Here is an 18,686-nt window from a genome sequence, read left to right on the forward strand (position 1 = left end):
CTTTCTTTGCCTTTAGACAACAATTCTGATGGCAAAAGAGCCAAACGGGACAGGCAAAAAAAAAAAAAAATTAACAAGTGGTGGAGGCCAGCAGGTGGATGAGGGAGATCGGAGGCAGGACGAGGAGAGACCCGGGGCGGCCGCCGGTCCGAGCGTCAGGTGAACTGAACTTCAGGTAAGAAGTTATGACCTGCAGTCTATCTGGGTCAGATATAAAGTTTAGATGGAGTTTATTTTCGTTGTGCTGACTTTTTACAGTCAGTTACAATAACTCGTATGCGTACTAGCTAGCATGATGGAGTTTCTATACAGCTGGGTGGGTGCTTTGATGTTACTGATAGTGAACTTTATTTTATTCATAAGGTTAGTTAGTAGAGTTGCCAACCGTCCCGTAAAAAGACGGAATCCTCCCGCATTCAGAGAAAATATTACGCCTTTCGTGTTAAGCTGAGAGGGAACACAGTTTGTCCCGGACTTCAGCTAGAATGGAAAAGACACAAAGCTGGAGTTATTCTGTGTCTTTGCTGCACAGCTGCCTCTTCTCCTTTCATTCTCTCCCCTCCCTCTCCTGTTGCTACTTCAATCATGAAACTGATCAATGATCAGCTGATTGGCTTTTCTCTCTTGTTTGTTTATCGCTCACTTTGCGCCAGAAAGAGGAAACCGGCGGATGTCGAGCTAAACAACAGCAGCACGTTTAAGCTTGATCAGCTGTTGTTAGAATTTCTTTAATATTAATTTCTAGTGTCAGCTGATGTTTGCTGGAGCCACAGCTGTAAAGCTGCTGGTCATGATATTGGTTTGTATATGTGGTGAGAGGGAAACATGAAGATGAAACCAGGAGATGTCCTTACTGGATCATCAGAGCTGAACAGGTGAAGGAGAAACAGGTTTACCTTTTAGATGACATGAATGAGTTGAAGGAAAGTTATGAACTGTTTCTGAGAGACAAATAACACCAGGATCCTTTTCTAAGTAGCTGACAGCTGGTAACTGTGCAGGGGCGGATCTAGCAAAGTTTTGCCAGGGGCCAGGTAGGGCATTAACAGGGAGAGGGGGGCACAAAGAAATACTTTCTTATTTTCATTTAAAATGTCTGGCTGTTATTAAATAATTATCTGAAGCTTACAACCAAAGTTTTTATCTGACGTAAAATGTATAGAAATCATACATATATACCAACAAGACTGTGCATCACTGTCACAACAGCGTTTGTTTTCATTCAAAGGCTTTATGGCTTTAATACCTGGTGGGCCGGTCTTTAGTCAAAATGCCCGGGCTGTTTTTTTGTCCCAGTCCAGCCCTGTGCACGACACGCAGTTAATTAATCTGAGAGGGTGCATTAAAAAATAAATGGCCACGCCAGCGGTGCACATCGCAAATCAGCTCGCATAGACACATTAGTTGTGCCTCTTCTTAATGACGGTATCTTAACTAACAACCCCAACTACCAGATTCTACTTGTAATTGGCTAAAAATAATTTCACCTACTGGTGAGGGGGACGTTGTTAGCTTTCCACATTCTGACACTTCAAAAGCTTCAGGAGCTCTCCGCTCAGCACAGCATCAGCACCACGGAGATACACGGACTCGAGACACAATGCATTTTTGGGACCAGTGTTTTATTTTCTAATCAAACCAGAAATCTTTAATGAGCTGCTGGATTTGTCTCGCATTAACTGGCTGAGTTAATGCCAGTTAATGCAACATCGAAGCAGCTGGAATCCACAGCTGTGCGTGTTCATGGAGCTGCATTTTCACCTGCTGGACATCACTACCTGACAAGTTTAACTGTCTTCAGAACATTGCAGAGGCCTTATTGACAGTATTTGGCTCTAATGTCTGTGTGAGCAGGTTTTCTCTCACATGAATTCAATTCAATTCAATTTTATTTATATAGCGCCAAATCACAACAAAAGTCGCCTCAAGGCGCTTCATAGATACAGAGAAAAACCCAACAATCATATGACCCCCTATGAGCACTTTGGCGACAGTGGGAAGGAAAAACTCCCTTTTAACAGGAAGAAACCTTCAGCAGAACCAGGCTCAGGGAGGGGCGGGGCCATCTGCTGCGACCGGTTGGGGTGAGAGAAGGAAGACAGGATAAAAGACATGCTGTGGAAGAGAGACAGAGGTTAATAACAGATATGATTTAATGCAGAGAGGTCTGTTAATACATAGTGAGTGAGAAAGGAGACTGGAAAGGAAAAACTCAATGCATCATGGGAATCCCCGGGAGCCTATGTCTATTGCAGCATAACTAAGGGAGGATTCAGGGTCACCTGGTCCAGCCCTAACTATATGCTTTAGCAAAAAGGAAAGTTTGAAGCCTAATCTTAAAATTAGAGATAGTGTCTGTCTCCTGAATCCAAACTGGAAGCTGGTTCCACAGAAGAGGGGCCTGAAAACTGAAGGCTCTGCCTCCCATTCTACTTTTAAATACTCTAGGAACAACAAGTAGGCCTGCAGAGCGAGAGCGAAGTGCTCTAATAGGGTGATATGGTACTACAAGGTCATTAAGATAAGATGGGGCCTGATTATTTAAGACCTTGTATGTGAGGAGCAGGATTTTGAATTTAATTCTGGATTTAACAGGAAGCCAATGAAGGGAAGCCAAAACAGGAGAAATATGCTCTCTCTTTCTAGTCCCTGTCAGGACTCTTGCTGCAGCATTTTGGATTAACTGAAGGCTTTTCAGTGAGTTTTTTGGACATCCTGATAATAATGAATGAGTGTCCTCAGGTAGCCGTCTGAATGCTGGACACTCGTAGACCTGTGTCTCTGAGTGGGAGACCAGAGATCATATTAACATGTGTGTCTCTGTATTAACAGACATGCCATATTGGCTTAGTTAATTTTTCTTATCATTCATGTGAGGAGACCATAAATAGCATTTGTATTTTCTGTTGTACAGTTCATTTGTTGTTATGGATAACAAGTGTCTTTCTTTTGTTTCAAAATAGCTGATAACTATTCGCTGATAGCTGTCAACATCTGCAAACAAATATAATTCTAGAAAGTGGTTCTATATAGTGTGTAACTGTTAATATAGAGCGTTATTAAATTTATTGCTAATGCAATCATATGGCACACTGACCTCTGAGGAAATTTTAAATGGCACTCATCATCAGAAAGGTTGCCGACCCCTGCTTTAAAGTGAGGAAGATTTCATGAGTGTGAACATTTCAGGTGAAATATGTCAAACTTTAGAAACATCAATTTTGGGCAATTTTTGTTTGAAAAATGCTTAAAAACACTCAATTTAATGCACGCGCCATGGAAACGACGTCACTCATTAGAACCTGCGGGAGGCTGACGTCTGACGTCAGTGCGGTCATCCTGGAGTCCTGTTTTTGTATGTGGAGGGTTTGAGTTTACATGTTTTAGCAACTGGCCCTGAATTAGACGATAAAGTTAATAAATTACGAATCTGTATAGAAGCATGATGGAGCTGTGAGAGTTCACAGAGGCACTCGTTGCGTTTATAAAGCTGGGAAATTTTGAGGGAGGTTAGGGAGTCCTCGGAGATGTGGCCAAAATTTGATCTTGCACGCATTATGTGCAAAATCAGTTATAGCTACTGATGCTGAATTAAGTATATCATATTTATGTGAGTGCATTGTGTATTGCCGTGTCTGTACAGGTGTCCAGATGTATGTTATGTGCTCGGTGAGAAATTGAAACTGTGTGCATGCAATAAGCAGGTTGGAGGTTTCTCACCTGACTTTAGCTGTTTTATTTCCAACAGACTGATGCTTAAATAAAATAAGAATAAGTGCTGAACATGAATTCATTATTAAACATCACTGAAACTCTATGCAGCCTTACTGACAATGTGTCCATAATTCACAAATATTATGGATGACATTCATTTATCATGAAATGTTGTTCACAGTCACCAAGAACACACAAAGTTATTCTTTACTATGAGCTGTACATTTTTAATTTACATGCAGCTAAAATGTGAATTTGCAAATGAATTCTATCAGCAGGACATTTTTACTGTTTAAACATGCTAACAAGCAGAGTTTGGTGCTGTGATCTTTGGTTTAAAACATGAAATTTAGTCATTTACAGTGCAAAGCCATTTTTCTCACCTTCTACCAATCTTAAGGCTTTCATAAAGAGTGAGTTCTGCTGCGGGCCTCTCATTGCTGTGTGTAGAAATAGCATATGATGATATAAAGCCATGTTTTGACATTTAAATCCGTAATTTGTCTGATTATGTCACGATTAACACAGATGATCTTTTTGTTTTCTCGTAGCTGAGCTGGTGAGTCCTGTCAGCGTACGCCAGATGTTAATCTCCAACCTGAGGAGCCGTCCTTTGAGCCCCAGCCATGTGGACTCTATGAAAAATCTGGTCCTCTCGTTAAACCACAACCTGGTTACGGGGACGAAGGCGTTTCCTTATATTGCCTTCAGGGGATTCTTTAACAAACTGCTGCTGACGACACCTTTCACCCATGTGCCAGAGAGCCAGTTGGAGAACACCACTCCATCTCCTCCTACCAACTCACCAGCTGGTTTAATGGTGCCGCCTGCAGGGTCCCACCTCCATTCATGGTTCCTCACACCTCTGCTTCCAGAGAAGGCAGATCTTTCTGTCCTGAAGGCAGATCAGAGGAACTGCGTCTGCACCCTGGATGTCGACGGCGACACCATCACCAGAGTCATTTCCACTGTGTATTGCACAGAGGAAAGGGAAATGACAAATCGATGGAGAGTTACGGACTACACCTCTGACGGCAGAGTAATCATGTCGGTGCTCTGCCAGTTTCTGAAGAGGTTTACACAGGGTGCAAAGAGGAAGCCTGCAGAGGAGGAGAGCAGCAGCAGGAGCCCCACTCCACCAAGGAAACGTCTCCGGCTGTGATCAGCAATGAAGCCTTTCCTGGACATATGGAACATGGATGTTACATATGGATGTTTCCTCGTGCTTTGGAGCAAACTTTCTAACTCCTCATGTCTGCGCTGTGTCTGGAAAGGCTGGAAACATCTCTCCATCTTACACAGAGACCATCATGATGTGGCTAGTCTGAGGAGTTATTTCTGTACATATGTATATAGTTTTTTTTTATTATTGAGATACACAGGTCAGCGTTTTCAGTGCGTCTTGCACTTTTCGTTATTTCTTGGTGCTGGCCTGTGTGTTTGATATGACTGCAAGGAATACAAGACTGACTTTATTATGTAATCTGTGTAAAATGAACCAATAATCCATGAAGACAGTGCAAAGTGTAAATTATCATCTTCTGCATCTCAGACATTGGCGAGAATGAACAATGTGGTAAGTAAAAAGTAATGTTCTGTCTCTAAAATGATGTCCCAAAATATTAGAAAACATCTAGTCCAGCCTAGAAGTAATAAATGCATGAAGTAGTTTTTCAGCGTCACTCTGAGACAGGATATTTCTTATTTCAGAGATATTACACAAAGATTGGAATTGGAAGAAATCAGTTCTAGATATTTGTTTAATATGTGCATTGAAGGACATGTCCTGGTCAAAAATGACTCCAAGGTTCCTCACAGTGTTACTGGAGGCCAAGGTAATGCCATCCAGAGTAAGAGTCTGCTTAGATACCATATTTCTAAGATTTTCAGGGCGAGTACAATAACCTCAGTTTGATCTGAATTTAGAAGCAGAAAATTAGAGGCCATCCAGGTCTTTATGTCTTTAAGACATTCCTGCAGTTTAACTAATTGGTGTGTGTTATCTGGCTTCATAGATAAATAAAGTTGGGTGTCCTCTGCATAGCAGTGAAAATGTATGCTATGCCTTCTGATGATACTGCATTTAAATTGTAAACAGAATTGGTCCTAGCACATCCATAATTAACCTTAGATAAATATGATACAAACCACTGCAGAAATCAATACCTACAGGATGCTCTAATTGCTTTAATAAAATATTACGGTCAAAAGTTTTGAACGTTGCACTGAGGCCATGAGAAGATGATGTGTAACCTTCACTAAAGCTGTTTCTGTGCTGTGATGAGCTCTGAAATCTGACTGAAACTGTTCAAATAAGCCATTCCTCTGAAAATTATCTGTTAGCTTTTTAAAAATTATTTTTTCAAGAATTTTTGAGATAAAAGGAAGGTTGGCGATTCGCCTCTAACTAGGTAGGACAGCAGGGTCAAGAGATGGCTTTTTAAATCAGTGTTTGGGTTTTTTTGTGTGTCTATGTACAGAAAAGAAGTCTGAACAGACCAACGACCTGCCAGAGAAATCCTCCTCCAAGCGCTCTGCTTCTCCATCCGTGGAGCTGCAGCTCAACGCTGGCCGGCTGCAGCTTGACGGTCTTCCTCCGGGGGCCGGAGCTGCAGGTCCTGGTCTACGAGTGGCCCAGGTACAACTATTGGACCGCAGAACCAGCAGCAGGCCAAGCAGCCGACCTGGGACTCCAAATTCCAACACTTCATCCACCCCAACCCCCTCAGAGGAGCAGAACGATGGAGAGGAGGAGGCAGCAGAGCCTGAGGATGAAGTTCAGGGTGCAGAGCTTGAGAGTTCTACAGTTTCTGCTCTGACCCGACATAGCGGCTGCTATGGAGAGAAACCCCACTCAGTTTCAGCTGGATTCAGGATGTCATCGCTCTCCAGTGCAGTATCATGCGACACCTATCCATCAAACATAAGGCCTCATCAACAGAGTGGCACTTTGAGCAGAAAGCAAATACACAATCAAGTGGAGCATCAGAGGACATGAAAACTCAGGCCTCATTAGAAAGGACTTCTTCCCCTGACCCCTGCTCTAAAGCTTGCAGTACACCCAGTGACTCCCAGGGGGCCTCTCTTTCCAAGGAAAGCCCATCAGTTCAATTCAATTCAATTCAATTTTATTTATATAGCGCCAAATCACAACAAAAGTCGCCTCAAGGCGCTTCATAGATACAGAGAAAAACCCAACAATCATATGACCCCCTATGAGCACTTTGGCGACAGTGGGAAGGAAAAACTCCCTTTTAACAGGAAGAAACCTTCAGCAGAACCAGGCTCAGGGAGGGGCGGCCATCTGCTGCGACCGGTTGGGGTGAGAGAAGGAAGACAGGATAAAAAACATGCTGTGGAAGAGAGACAGAGGTTAATAACAGATATGATTCAATGCAGAGAGGTCTGTTAAGACATAGTGAGTGAGAAAGGAGACTGGAAAGGAAAAACTCAATGCATCATGGGAATCCCCGGGAGCCTATGTCTATTGCAGCATAACTAAGGGAGGATTCAGGGTCACCTGGTCCAGCCCTAACTATATGCTTTAGCGAAAAGGAAAGTTTGAAGCCTAATCTTAAAAGTAGAGATAGTGTCTGTCTCCTGAATCCAAACTGGAAGCTGGTTCCACAGAAGAGGGGCCTGAAAACTGAAGGCTCTGCCTCCCATTCTACTTTTAAATACTCTAGGAACAACAAGTAGGCCTGCAGAGCGAGAGCGAAGTGCTCTAATAGGGTGATATGGTACTACAAGGTCATTAAGATAAGATGGGGCCTGATTATTTAAGACCTTGTATGTGAGGAGCAGGATTTTGAATTCAATTCTGGATTTAACAGGAAGCCAATGAAGGGAAGCCAAAACAGGAGAAATATGCTCTCTCTTTCTAGTCCCTGTCAGGACTCTTGCTGCAGCATTTTGGATTAACTGAAGGCTTTTCAGTGAGTTTTTTGGACATCCTGATAATAATGAATTACTGTCGTCCAGCCTGGAAGTAATAAATGCATGAACTAGTTTTTCAGCGTCACTCTGAGACAGGATATTTCTAACTTTAGAGATGTTGCGCAAATGGAAGAAAGCAGTCTTACATATTTGTTTAATATGTGCGTTGAAGGACATATCCTGGTCAAAAATGACTCCAAGGTTCCTCACAGTGTTACTGGAGGCCAAGGTAATGCCATCCAGAGTAAGAATCTGGTTGGATACCATATTTCTAAGATTTTCAGGGCCGAGTACAATAACCTCAGTTTGATCTGAAGTAAGAAGCAGAAAGTTAGCGGCCATCCAGGTCTTTATGTCTTTAAGACATTCCTGCAGTTTAACTAATTGGTGTGTGTGTTATCTGGCTTCATGAACAGATGGAGTTGGGTGTCCTCTGCATAGCAGTGAAAATGTATGCTATGTCTTCTAATGATGCTGCCTAAGGGAAGCATGTATAATGTAAACAGAATTGGTCCTAGCACTGAACCCTGTGGAACTCCATAATTAACCTCAGTGTGTGAAGAGGACTCTCCATTTACATGCACAAATTGGAGTCTATGAGATAGATATGATACAAACCACTGCAGTGCAGTACCTGTAATACCTACAGCATGTTCTAATCGCTCTAATAGGATATTATGGTCGACAGTATCGAATGCTGCACTGAAGTCTAGCAGGACAAGCACAGAGATGAGTCCACTGTCAGAGGCCATAAGAAGATCATTTGTAACCTTCACTAAAGCTGTTTCTGTGCCGTGATGAGCTCTGAAACCTGACGGAAACTCTTCAAATAAACCATTCCTCTGCAGATGATCTGTTAGCTGTTTGACAACTCTTTCAAGGATGTTTGATATGAAAGGAAGGTTGGAGATTGGCCTATAATTAGCTAAGACTGCTGGGTCTAGAGATGCTTTTTGAGTAAAGGTTTAACTACAGCTAGCTTGAAGGCCTGTGGTACATAGCCGATTATTAGAGATAGGTTGATCATATTTAAGATCGAAGCATTAATTAATGGCAGGACTTCTTTGAGCAGTTTTGTAGGAATGGGGTCTAAAAGACACGTTGATGGTTTGGAGGAAGTAATTATTGAAGTTAACTCAGAAAGATCAATTGGAGAAAAAGAGTCTAACTTAACATCAATGATACTAAGAGTAGCTGTAGATAATATTACATCTGTGGGATGATTATTGGTAATTTTTTCTCTAATGATAAAAATTTTATTTGTGAAGAAGTTCATGAAGTCATTACTAGTTAACGTTAAAGGGATTGTTGGCTCAAAAGAGCTCTGACTTTTTGTCAGCCTGGCTACAGAGCTGAAGAGAAACCTGGGGTTGTTCTTATTTTCTTCAATCAGTGATGAATAGTAAGATGTTCTGGCTTTGCGGAGGGCTTTCTTATAAAGCAGCAAACTATTTCTCCAGGCAAAATGATGATCCTCTAAATTTGTGACACGCCATTTCCTCTCCAGATTACGAGTCATCTGCTTTAGGGTACGTGTTTGAGAATTATACCACGGAGTCAGGTACTTCTGATTTGAGGCCTTAGTTTTCACAGGAGCTACAGTATCCAGAGTCGTACGTAGTGAGGAGGTGAAATTATTAACAAGATAATCGACCTCTGTTGGGGTAGCGTTCAGATAGCTGCTCTGCTCTGTGTTGGTACAGGGCATTGGAGATGATAACAGTGGGTGGATTATATTCTTAAACTTAGTTACAGCGCTTTCAGAAAGACATCTACTGTGATAAAGTCTACTCTCCACCGCTGTGTAATCAATTATGGTAAATGTAAATGTTAACAGGAAATGATCAGACAGGAGAGGGTTTTCAGGAAACACTGTTAAATGTTCAGTTTCTATTCCATATGTTGAAACAAGATCTAGAGTGTGATTAAAGTGGTGGGTGGGTTCTTTTACATTTTGAGAGAAGCCAATTGAGTCTAATAACAGATTAAATGCCATGTTGAGGCTGTCATTTTTAGCATCTACATGGATGTTAAAATCACCCACAATAATTATTTTATCTGAGCTCAGAACTAAATCAGATAAAAAGTCTGAGAAATCAGACAGAAACTCTGTGTAAGGCCCAGGTGGACGATAGATGATAACAAGTAAGACTGGTTTCTGAGTTTCACAGCTGGGGTGGACAATGTTAAGCATCAGGCTTTCAAATGAATTAAAAGTCTGTCTTGGTCTTTCATTAATTAATAGGCTGGTGTGAAAATTTGCTGCCACACCGCCCCCTCGGCCTGTGCTTCAAGATTTCTGGTAGTTTAAATGAATCAACACCCCCGACTCATTCTGACTAACATAATCATCCTGCTGCAACCAGGTTTCTGTAAGGCAGAGTAAATCGATTTGTTGATCAATTATTAAGTCATGTACTAACAGAGACTTGGAGGAGAGAGACCTAATATTTAATAATCCACATTTCACTGTTTTACTCTTTGGTTCAGATGTGGATACTGTATTGTTCTTTCTTTGTAATTGTTTATGTTTAAGTTGTTTGTTGCTGGTTTTTAGTTTGTTTTTTGTCTTTTTGGAAGCTGACACAGTCTCTATGGAGATGGGTTTTTGGGGGGGTAGCAGGAGGAGAGAAGCTGCAGAGAGGCGTGTAAGACTGCAACTCTGCTTCCTGGTCCCAACTCTGGACGCGGACTCATCAGGGCTAGTTCTTTGCAAATGCACCGTGACACCATGTCAGAACTGTAGGAAACCTAATGGGCCTCTGGAATTGGTTCAGCCTCCCAGAGCCAATGGATAGAAACGGTTAAGAAGGAACCCGAGAGCACTGTAAATGCATGTGCCCAACAGAACTGCCCCACTGCCCCCACGATATGGCCCCACAGTGGCCAACAGAACCACAGGAGCCAGACAGAGCCCCAGGAGGAGTGTGTGAGCACCGATGAAAAGCCCTCCTTCTCAATCGCCAGCAGTTCCTTCACAGATGCACCATCTAGAGGCAGCCAGGAGCACGACACAGTAAAGTTTGGATCAGCACCTACTCCAGGTACACATCAGAAATGTCAAAGCTGCAGTCTTAATGTATCACTTTATACAGCTAATAATAAGAATAAGAATAATATTAATCATGATAATAATAATAATAATAATTTATTCTAATAATACTTTAAAGTGTAAGAGATAATGTACAGTAGCTATAGTGAATACGATTTGATCAACTGGTCTCTGAATGCTATTGACACCCTTTTGTCAATGAGAAGTTTGGGCTCGGGAGAGCCCGAGTGCCCTGGAGGGACTTTCCCTGCCGGATACACGATGGACGGGTGACAGACATGGAGGATCGTGTGCCTGGCGGGACTGTCGATCGAGGACGCTGAAGATATCTACCTATTCGGAACCATGATAACAGGGTTCTTGCTGATCGGAGCTGGCTTGGCCCTGGCTTATCGCAGAATTAAGAAAGCGGAACCGGCTGTTCAAACCCCCCCCCCCCCCCCCAAGGCTGCCCGCTGGGATTGAAATGATGGGACGAGGTGCGGCTTCTCAGAATGGGCTCACTGAATGCAGCATGGTTAAGAGCTTGGAGGAGCTAACGGCTGCAGTCAAGGCTCAGAATAACACCTCTGAGCGTATATTGAATTACATCAGGGAAGAATCCACTTGGAACAACACCTCTGGGCGGAAGCTGGATTACATCGCGGATCAGTTGGCTGCGGTCATGAGGTCTCAGAATCTGCTCTGTGAGCAAAAGACTGAAAAGACCACGGAACTGAAGGTAAATAACATCATGGAGAAACTCACAACTACCCAACGGGAGATTGAGAGACCAGTGTCGGTGTTAAAAACAGCTTGAAATTCTCATGAGTTGTTTGTAAAAGAAAAATCACCATTATAATAATGCGTAGCCTCATTCCTCAAAGAGTATGAGGCAAGCCGTCAGGCAACTCAGGAGAGGAAAGCCTGATCTGTGTACAGTGGGGCGCTGCTGACCTTAACTGAGAATATTGTCAGGTGTTGAAAGGAATACTTGGAGGACCTCCTTATCTTCTATAGAGGAAGCAGAGGGGGATGACTCGTCCATCACAGGGGGGTGAGGCCAATGAGGCAATTGAACAACTTCTTGGTGGCAGAGGCCCTGGGGTGAATAAGGTTTGCCATGAGTTCCTGAAGGCTCTGGAAGTTGACATTGACAGCTGCAGAGTCTGATGTGTTAAACATGAAACAGGAAGTGTTGATCTGAAATATGCTCAGAATGCAGCTGTGTCACAGGTTCATCCGGCTGGACTGTCAAAGTGACAGTGTAGCATGCGCGGACTAACATCCAGTCTGAGTGCAGATAACATAAAGTGTGAGCTGTAGTTAGGCTGGCAATCCTCACATCACAGAAAGGTTTGTGTGAAGAATAATAACGATGCCAAGATTTACTGAACAGTTTCATGTTGACAAAATTATGATGAGTGCAGACACCTGTCTGGTGGGTTAGGATTAGCGGGAGTTCAAAGCAGCCACTCCACTGCAAAAGATCAGCGACTCCATCTACTCATTTTCTGCTATTTATTTGTGTTGTGGGCGACAAAGATAACCTTTCAGAAATCTCAACTAAATCTAGTAAAAGCAACAAAAATTATTAGTCACTACAACTTCTCGCATCTAGATGATCTGCATCACTCCAGAAATTTATCTTGAATGAGCACTGAAATTCCTCTGTATCAGACGGTCCACAAACAAGTTTGATTCTTTTCTTTTATTTAAACAAATTAAAATAAAAGGCACATAAAACATTGGAAATATGTTTACATAATTATTCTCAATGGACATACATTTAAAAAAATGTAGGAATGTTTTACCTTTCTGCTAATCAGAAAGCCTAATCTTCATATATACAAAAATTACCACTGTTAATGTTCTAATACAAAAAGGATTTATAAAAGTTTTTTTTCCTTGTGTGTCATAACTAGCATGTCTTCTGAACTAAATGGTTTATACAAAGATATACATTCATTTGCCTTCACATCTGCCAAATTACAAACTTCACCAAAAAACAAAACAAAACTCAAATAATTATTTGGCCAAACAAATTGTTTTTCATATTAGGCTGGATTACAAAGTGAAACCACACAGAGAAATGTCAATGATACGTTAACAGGAGCATGCGCTTTTAAAGATCAATCACTTTGCGTTTCAAGATTAGTCCTTAAGTAGAAAACATTAAGTTCATTATTGTTAGCTTTAAAGAACAAAGCCAAAAACTGGCCATGCAGGACCCTAGGCCATTTGAACTAATGAAGGATTCCTTCACAAGGCTATTCTCTTGCACAGCTTAACTAGAAGAGGAAGTATCAATGTGTGAGAAAAGTCTTGTAAAGTATTTTAGGCACACTTGTTAACCAGCCACTAAAGAAGGACAAATGACACCACATACTAAGCTTTCATCCTGTATGTTTTTTTTTTTTAGTGTTTTTATAAAAAGTCTTCACCCTTCTAATTACCTTCTAATCAACTCATCATCCACAGGCAACATAAAAACAAACAAACAAACAAACAAAAGAACCAGGAAATATATTTTCAACAAATAATGCCATTTAAAATTAAAAGCACCTTCCCTTGTGGACTGTTAGCATACATAAAATGAAATTAATGAGCTAAACAACTGAGTTGACAACATACAGATGAGCCAGGTGAAGTGGGACTGACAGTCATTGTCCAGTTACACCAAACTGGAATGCCCCTCTATGTACCATTGTCCTGTAGTCCCTATATCTTACCATTTACTGCAGGTGCTACGGAGTTCCTACACTGTAAAAGGGTAAAAAACTACAAAATCCAAGTATCAAAAAACTGTATATTCATGTTGCTCAAGACACTCACAGCCAGGAAACATGTTCACCCTTTCAAACAATCAAGCAGACATCTCCAGATGTAATGTGCTCTGTAAACCTATTCCTGCCCAAGAGAGCAGCAGAATATGTGCAAGCTCACAAGTCTCAACTGAAGGGGGCACAAATGAAAATTAAATGGCTGAAACAGCAGGAAAAGGTATGTAAACATTTAGAGTCATGAGCCTGTAACTTCTAAGGGCAACTTAGTGGATGCTGCATGCACATGGTTGCAAATTGTCAAAACCACTAAGTAATAACATCAGTAACACAACACCCATCCTTTAGCATCTTGATCTTTTGTTTACACCTAGGCAAATGTTCTTTATTAATTATCCCAATTATCTAGGTTGCTAGAGTGACAAGAAAACAATAACAACAACAATAAAATAAATAAAATAAGGAAGCATATGAAACCTACAGAGAAAACTCTTTTACACAGAATAAGGCTGTAGTTTATTTCTCTCTTTCTAGCAACAGATAACTTTCCTAAACAAATTACAAACATCGAGAACATTTCTCTGCTGACAGGTTTGATCTGTGCTGCTATAGTTTGATATTACTAACACTGTGCCACGGCTAATGGAAATACAAGCAAGACCTAATGTCCTACTATACTATTGCACTGGGGATTATTCTAGAAGTAATTAATGGCTTCATGTTCAAGCTCTAATTAGTAGCACCATTTGGAGTGGACAACATGTAGATAACTTTGTACTATGACCATTTTCCTATTTTGGTAATCTTAGATGACAGACAACACTCAGTATTCCGTATTGGAGGGATAAGGTATAGTTAAATCCACAAGCATTTGAATAACATTTTTATTATGTTGCGCTTAAAGCACCACACTGGCAATTTTAATTTTGAAACCAAAAAATTAAAAACCAATATAATTAAATTAAAAAAAATAACCAAGATGTGATTAAGATGGACATATTCTGCCTTAAGTCAATAGTTTAGCAAAAGTATTGCTTTATCTGTTTACTAATGTTTAGCAACGGTAATAAAAATGATTATCGTTTGCAGTCAATGACTGCTGGAAGTCTTCAACCCATGGACATCACCAAGATGTGGACATCTGCCTAGGTCTCCAGTTTTGTCTTTACTAACTGAAAATATGAATTGACACCAGGTGACTGGTTTGGCCAATGAACATATCTCACTTCTTTTTCTCTTGGGCTGGTTTTGCAGTCTACCTTGCAACCTTATCTATTTGCCATTAATAGAAACAGAAAGTATAGTTGTACACTTCAGAATTCATCCTACTAATCCTATCAGAAGCCACGTCATCAATAAACATTTGTGGAAGCCGTACATGCCCGTGCCAAGGCTTTGTTTGACAAATTATGTAGTATGCTTCGGATCTCTTCCTACTATTCTGGTAAATGATAACATTGGTTTTATTTGTCCAAGACAAAACCAAAATGTTTTCTAACCTGGTCTTCTTTTTCTTGAGTGTAACCAATGGTTTGACTCCCACTCATATTGAGGTTAATAACTACCACATGCAAATTCAACATTTGTAATGATGTCCAGATAATTTACCAGCTAAAAATAATCAAAGAAGAGGTGTCACTTTGCCATGAAACTGTTTGTCAGCTGTCTAATTGGGGCCTGTAAAAAAAGCTGCTGTAATTCATAATAGTTAATACAGAATGTATGTAAAACCTCTTAAATTAAAATTGAAAGTCTGCATTTTAATCACATCCTAATTATTTGTCTTAAAATCCAGTGAGATGGTGTACAAAGGGCAAAATTTAAAAAATTGTGAGTGCGTCCAAATGTTTTTGGACATTTGCAGCTGTATAAAAACTGCAGCAAGTAAAACATGTTTTCCTTTTTAGTGGGATTTTTCTCATAATAAAAATAAAGTGACACCAGGCTTATGTATAAGACTCCTTATTCTCCTTTCTCTCCAGGCTGGACGGCCACATCAGTGTTGATGAAGTTTTTGCACCAATAACATGTAGTTAATAGAAAGGCTTTATCTACCATGGGTAAAGGCAATAAAATAGTGTTTTACATTATTGGTTTGAAAGGAAAGAAAAAGAAAAAAGGTCAGTGTAAAATGTCTGACATGTTGACACAAATGATGGACAGTGATGGGATCCACTATCTGCTAAATTAAAAATCTAACCAACTGAACACACCACAGAAACTTTGGGACTGCGCCACTTAAATGTAATGTCTTCTCTTTTGGCTTTCACGTTTAAAAAGTCTTAAAAAAAGCTAAATTTAATGTTTGACTTTTGATAATACCAGGATTTTAACAGGCAAAGCCTAAGTGACATTTTTCAGGAAGCAATACTTTCACCTGTCACGTTCAAATACAAAATAATACAACCCCTCCAAACTTAGTTCCACATAAACTTGTCTCCAGCAGTAAGGAATGATTGTGCTTCCAGCAACTTTAACTGTAGAAATTCTACTGGGGAGGGGCGCAAAATTTAGCAAAACATACTCCAAATAAACATATCTTGTTTTAACTTTAAAACATATCAAATATAAAATACTGAGAAGTCCACTAAAATAAAAATCAGCTAAAAAGGACAAAAAAAAAGAAAAGAAGAAGCAACACAAATATTAAGACATTTCCTAAATATCAGTATAGCATCACACATTATCCATATTTTAAGATGTCCAGTTGCACAATATAATTTTTACTTCTCACTCTGATAAGATCAACAGTGTCTTGTCAAATAACTTGACAATAACGATCTTAAATGGTTTGCCTCCCTACAGTATATTGCGTTTACGGTAAAGACTCCTGCACTGAGTTTGCTCAATGTCAACCATTACAGTAAAATTATACATATTTGTAAAAGGGTAAAATGCAAATACAAAGTAGTTTAACATAGAACAGCTGGAAGTGTAATAACTGCCCAATAATTTAAAACCATGTTTAAGTGAAAGAACCTACTTTTTGGTTTGAGTCTATAGGTGTAATTAAAACTGTTCACATGATCAACTGTGAGTAATACAATTGACTAATACATCAATATTAGCATTATCAAACATTAAAATGGTACAAAAAGTAGAATTCATATTTGAGCAATATACTGGGTCCTGGAAACATTTGAGCGTAATCGTGTGATGACCAGGACACGTTAGCATCTACTGTGTTAGTCTCTTTAAAGGCAACAATTTATTCTCTCTGGTTTTCAGATGAAAAAAAAAAATCTCCATACTGGTTAAAAGATTCCCCCACTTCTTTTTGAAAATATCATTCATGGGCAAAATTACATTTATAAAATTCTTTGGCTTAAACCTATTTCCACTTCTCCCAAACTATGAAATCACATGTTATCTGGTTAAATGATGACGATGTAACAAATTGGAATTACCTGAGCATGAGAGCTCATTCGTGACGTTGAAAGCAAGCAATGACAGCTCTTTAAAACATGGACATGTAAGACTGGCTCTGCCTTCAGGGATCCAACTAATAGGTTTGACAACTATTTATCAATATTATTGGACATATTATTGGATTTACAGATTTTGCATCAATATGATGTAGGACTGTGGTTTTTCAGGTTCACTGAATTAGGCAAAAAAACCCAAACAAACAAAAAAACAAAACAAACAACTCACAATCAACAAAGTCTTCCCCTATTAAAACATTTCTACTAATGTCCTAAGGTAAAATGCATAAAACAAAATGCATATATATTCTATAAAAGAACAATTTATGTACATGCTAGTACTCTGATTAATTAATTTCTGACCATTGCTAAGTTACAAAAATATGTATTTTCTGTATTAACTAAAAATAAAATTCATAATTACCACATAATGTTGTAATAATGCTGACCTCTGTAAGTAACAATCATTGGTTACCATCTACGTGACACATTAGTTCACCTTTTTATGCCCAGTACACTATCAACTCATTTAGAGGGAGATTTTACTAATATCTAATGGCTTTGTCCGTTATTAGGCAGTTAAAACATCACTAACTGTTACATGAGGAACAAAAGATCTACCAAGGAGGGGAGGATGGCAGAACCTGGGAAAGAAAAGGCATAGACTCCATGGGCCTCATAGCAATATTGAGTGGCCCAGTTATATTCATGGGCATAGGAGTGGTGATAGCTACCGGGTGGGCAATATTCATGTGTGCTGTTGTAGGGATTCCAACAGAGGTCAGGTTCACAGGGCCAGTGATGGTGACAGGGTGCTGCAGGTTAACTGGCGATGTAATGTTAACGGTGCTGGTGGCAGTATTAATCTGAGCTGTGATGGTAACAGCATTGCTGGAATTGACACTGCGGTTCACAGCAGAGGTGTTGGCTGCAGAGTTGGTGACAGGTGTCGTAGCCGCAGAGCTGTTGTGTAAGTTGTTGGCATCTGTATTAGAAAAGAAAAAAACAAACAAACAAAAAACACATTTAGGGCTGGTCAGCCTTATAGATACATATTACCCTTTCAAAACAAGGAGACAACAGCCCTCTCAGCTCCTCGGCTGTGGGTGACTGAAAATATCAATACATCATTATCACATAGTGTCAACTGTGGTAATATATTTGAAGAAACCTACCTTTATGAGAGTTGTCAATTAGGACTTGGAAGGAGTTATTTAAAATCTCTCCTACCGTCAACTCACCTGAGGGGTAAATTCAAAAAGCAGGATCAATAGACTAACCAGTTAATTATTGTTAATGTTATAATTAAAAAATTTAAACAGAAACATATTAAGGACATCTTAAGTTCTGCATATTCCTAAGGTTGGACACACACTGCAGTGTAGGTCTTAGACCAGTAATTAGCAGGCCTAGGTAAGCTTAGGATCACTGACTAGTTTCACTCTTGCCCACAGATAATTGGCACATTGCTGGGTCATTTGTGATCCGTTCTCAAAAAGAAAATCTAAATTTCGAAGTCCAGACAGAAATGACAGCTCGGTAATAGCAGATGGCCTGTGATGAAATGTAAAGGAGTGCACATCTACCCCGAGTGCTATGGTCCTTTTTGTGGTTAATTTAATTGATCTACTGATCCTGCTTCATGAAATTTAACCTTACATTAGCAAAATATCTATTATCTACACATGAGAATAGCCTCAACTGTACCAGTGCTTCAAGAAAAAAAAAAAATCTCTTTGTACTTAGGTGACATGGTACAACATGAATTAAAACTGGCCACTAATGTTTTGCAGAGGT

General features: G+C 40.0%; 2 protein-coding genes across 5 annotated transcripts in view; one reads left to right on the forward strand and one right to left on the reverse strand.

Annotated features, from left to right (window-relative positions):
• The first annotated feature begins 3,276 nt into the window (after positions 1-3,276).
• LOC146559126 (uncharacterized) lies at positions 3,277-4,876 on the forward strand. Its single transcript, XM_085245203.1, has 2 exons — positions 3,277-3,355; positions 4,266-4,876. The coding sequence occupies exons 1-2, from the start codon at positions 3,277-3,279 to the stop codon at positions 4,874-4,876; spliced, it is 690 nt and encodes a 229-aa protein (XP_085101329.1).
• Positions 4,877-12,377: 7,501 nt separating this feature from the next.
• LOC146559127 (vascular endothelial zinc finger 1-like) overlaps positions 12,378-18,686 on the reverse strand; it is a 38,047-nt gene continuing 31,738 nt past the window's right edge. For 2 of the 4 annotated variants that reach the window (XM_085244850.1, XM_085244849.1), the window contains 2 exons: positions 18,065-18,130; positions 12,378-17,874 (listed from right to left, as the gene is read on the reverse strand). In XM_085244850.1, coding sequence (XP_085100976.1) covers positions 17,507-17,874; positions 18,065-18,130 — 434 coding nt within the window. In that variant the 3' untranslated portion in view covers positions 12,378-17,506. The remainder of the gene's footprint in view (positions 17,875-18,064; positions 18,131-18,686) is intronic. The other 2 variants (XM_085244852.1, XM_085244851.1) reach the window with 1 other exon arrangement.

Source organism: Mchenga conophoros, linkage group LG14 (assembly GCF_057382185.1).
Source record: "Mchenga conophoros isolate Kocher_MC1m ecotype Shallow Benthic linkage group LG14, M_conophoros_male_GT1.1, whole genome shotgun sequence".
Lineage (NCBI taxonomy): Eukaryota > Metazoa > Chordata > Actinopteri > Cichliformes > Cichlidae > Mchenga > Mchenga conophoros.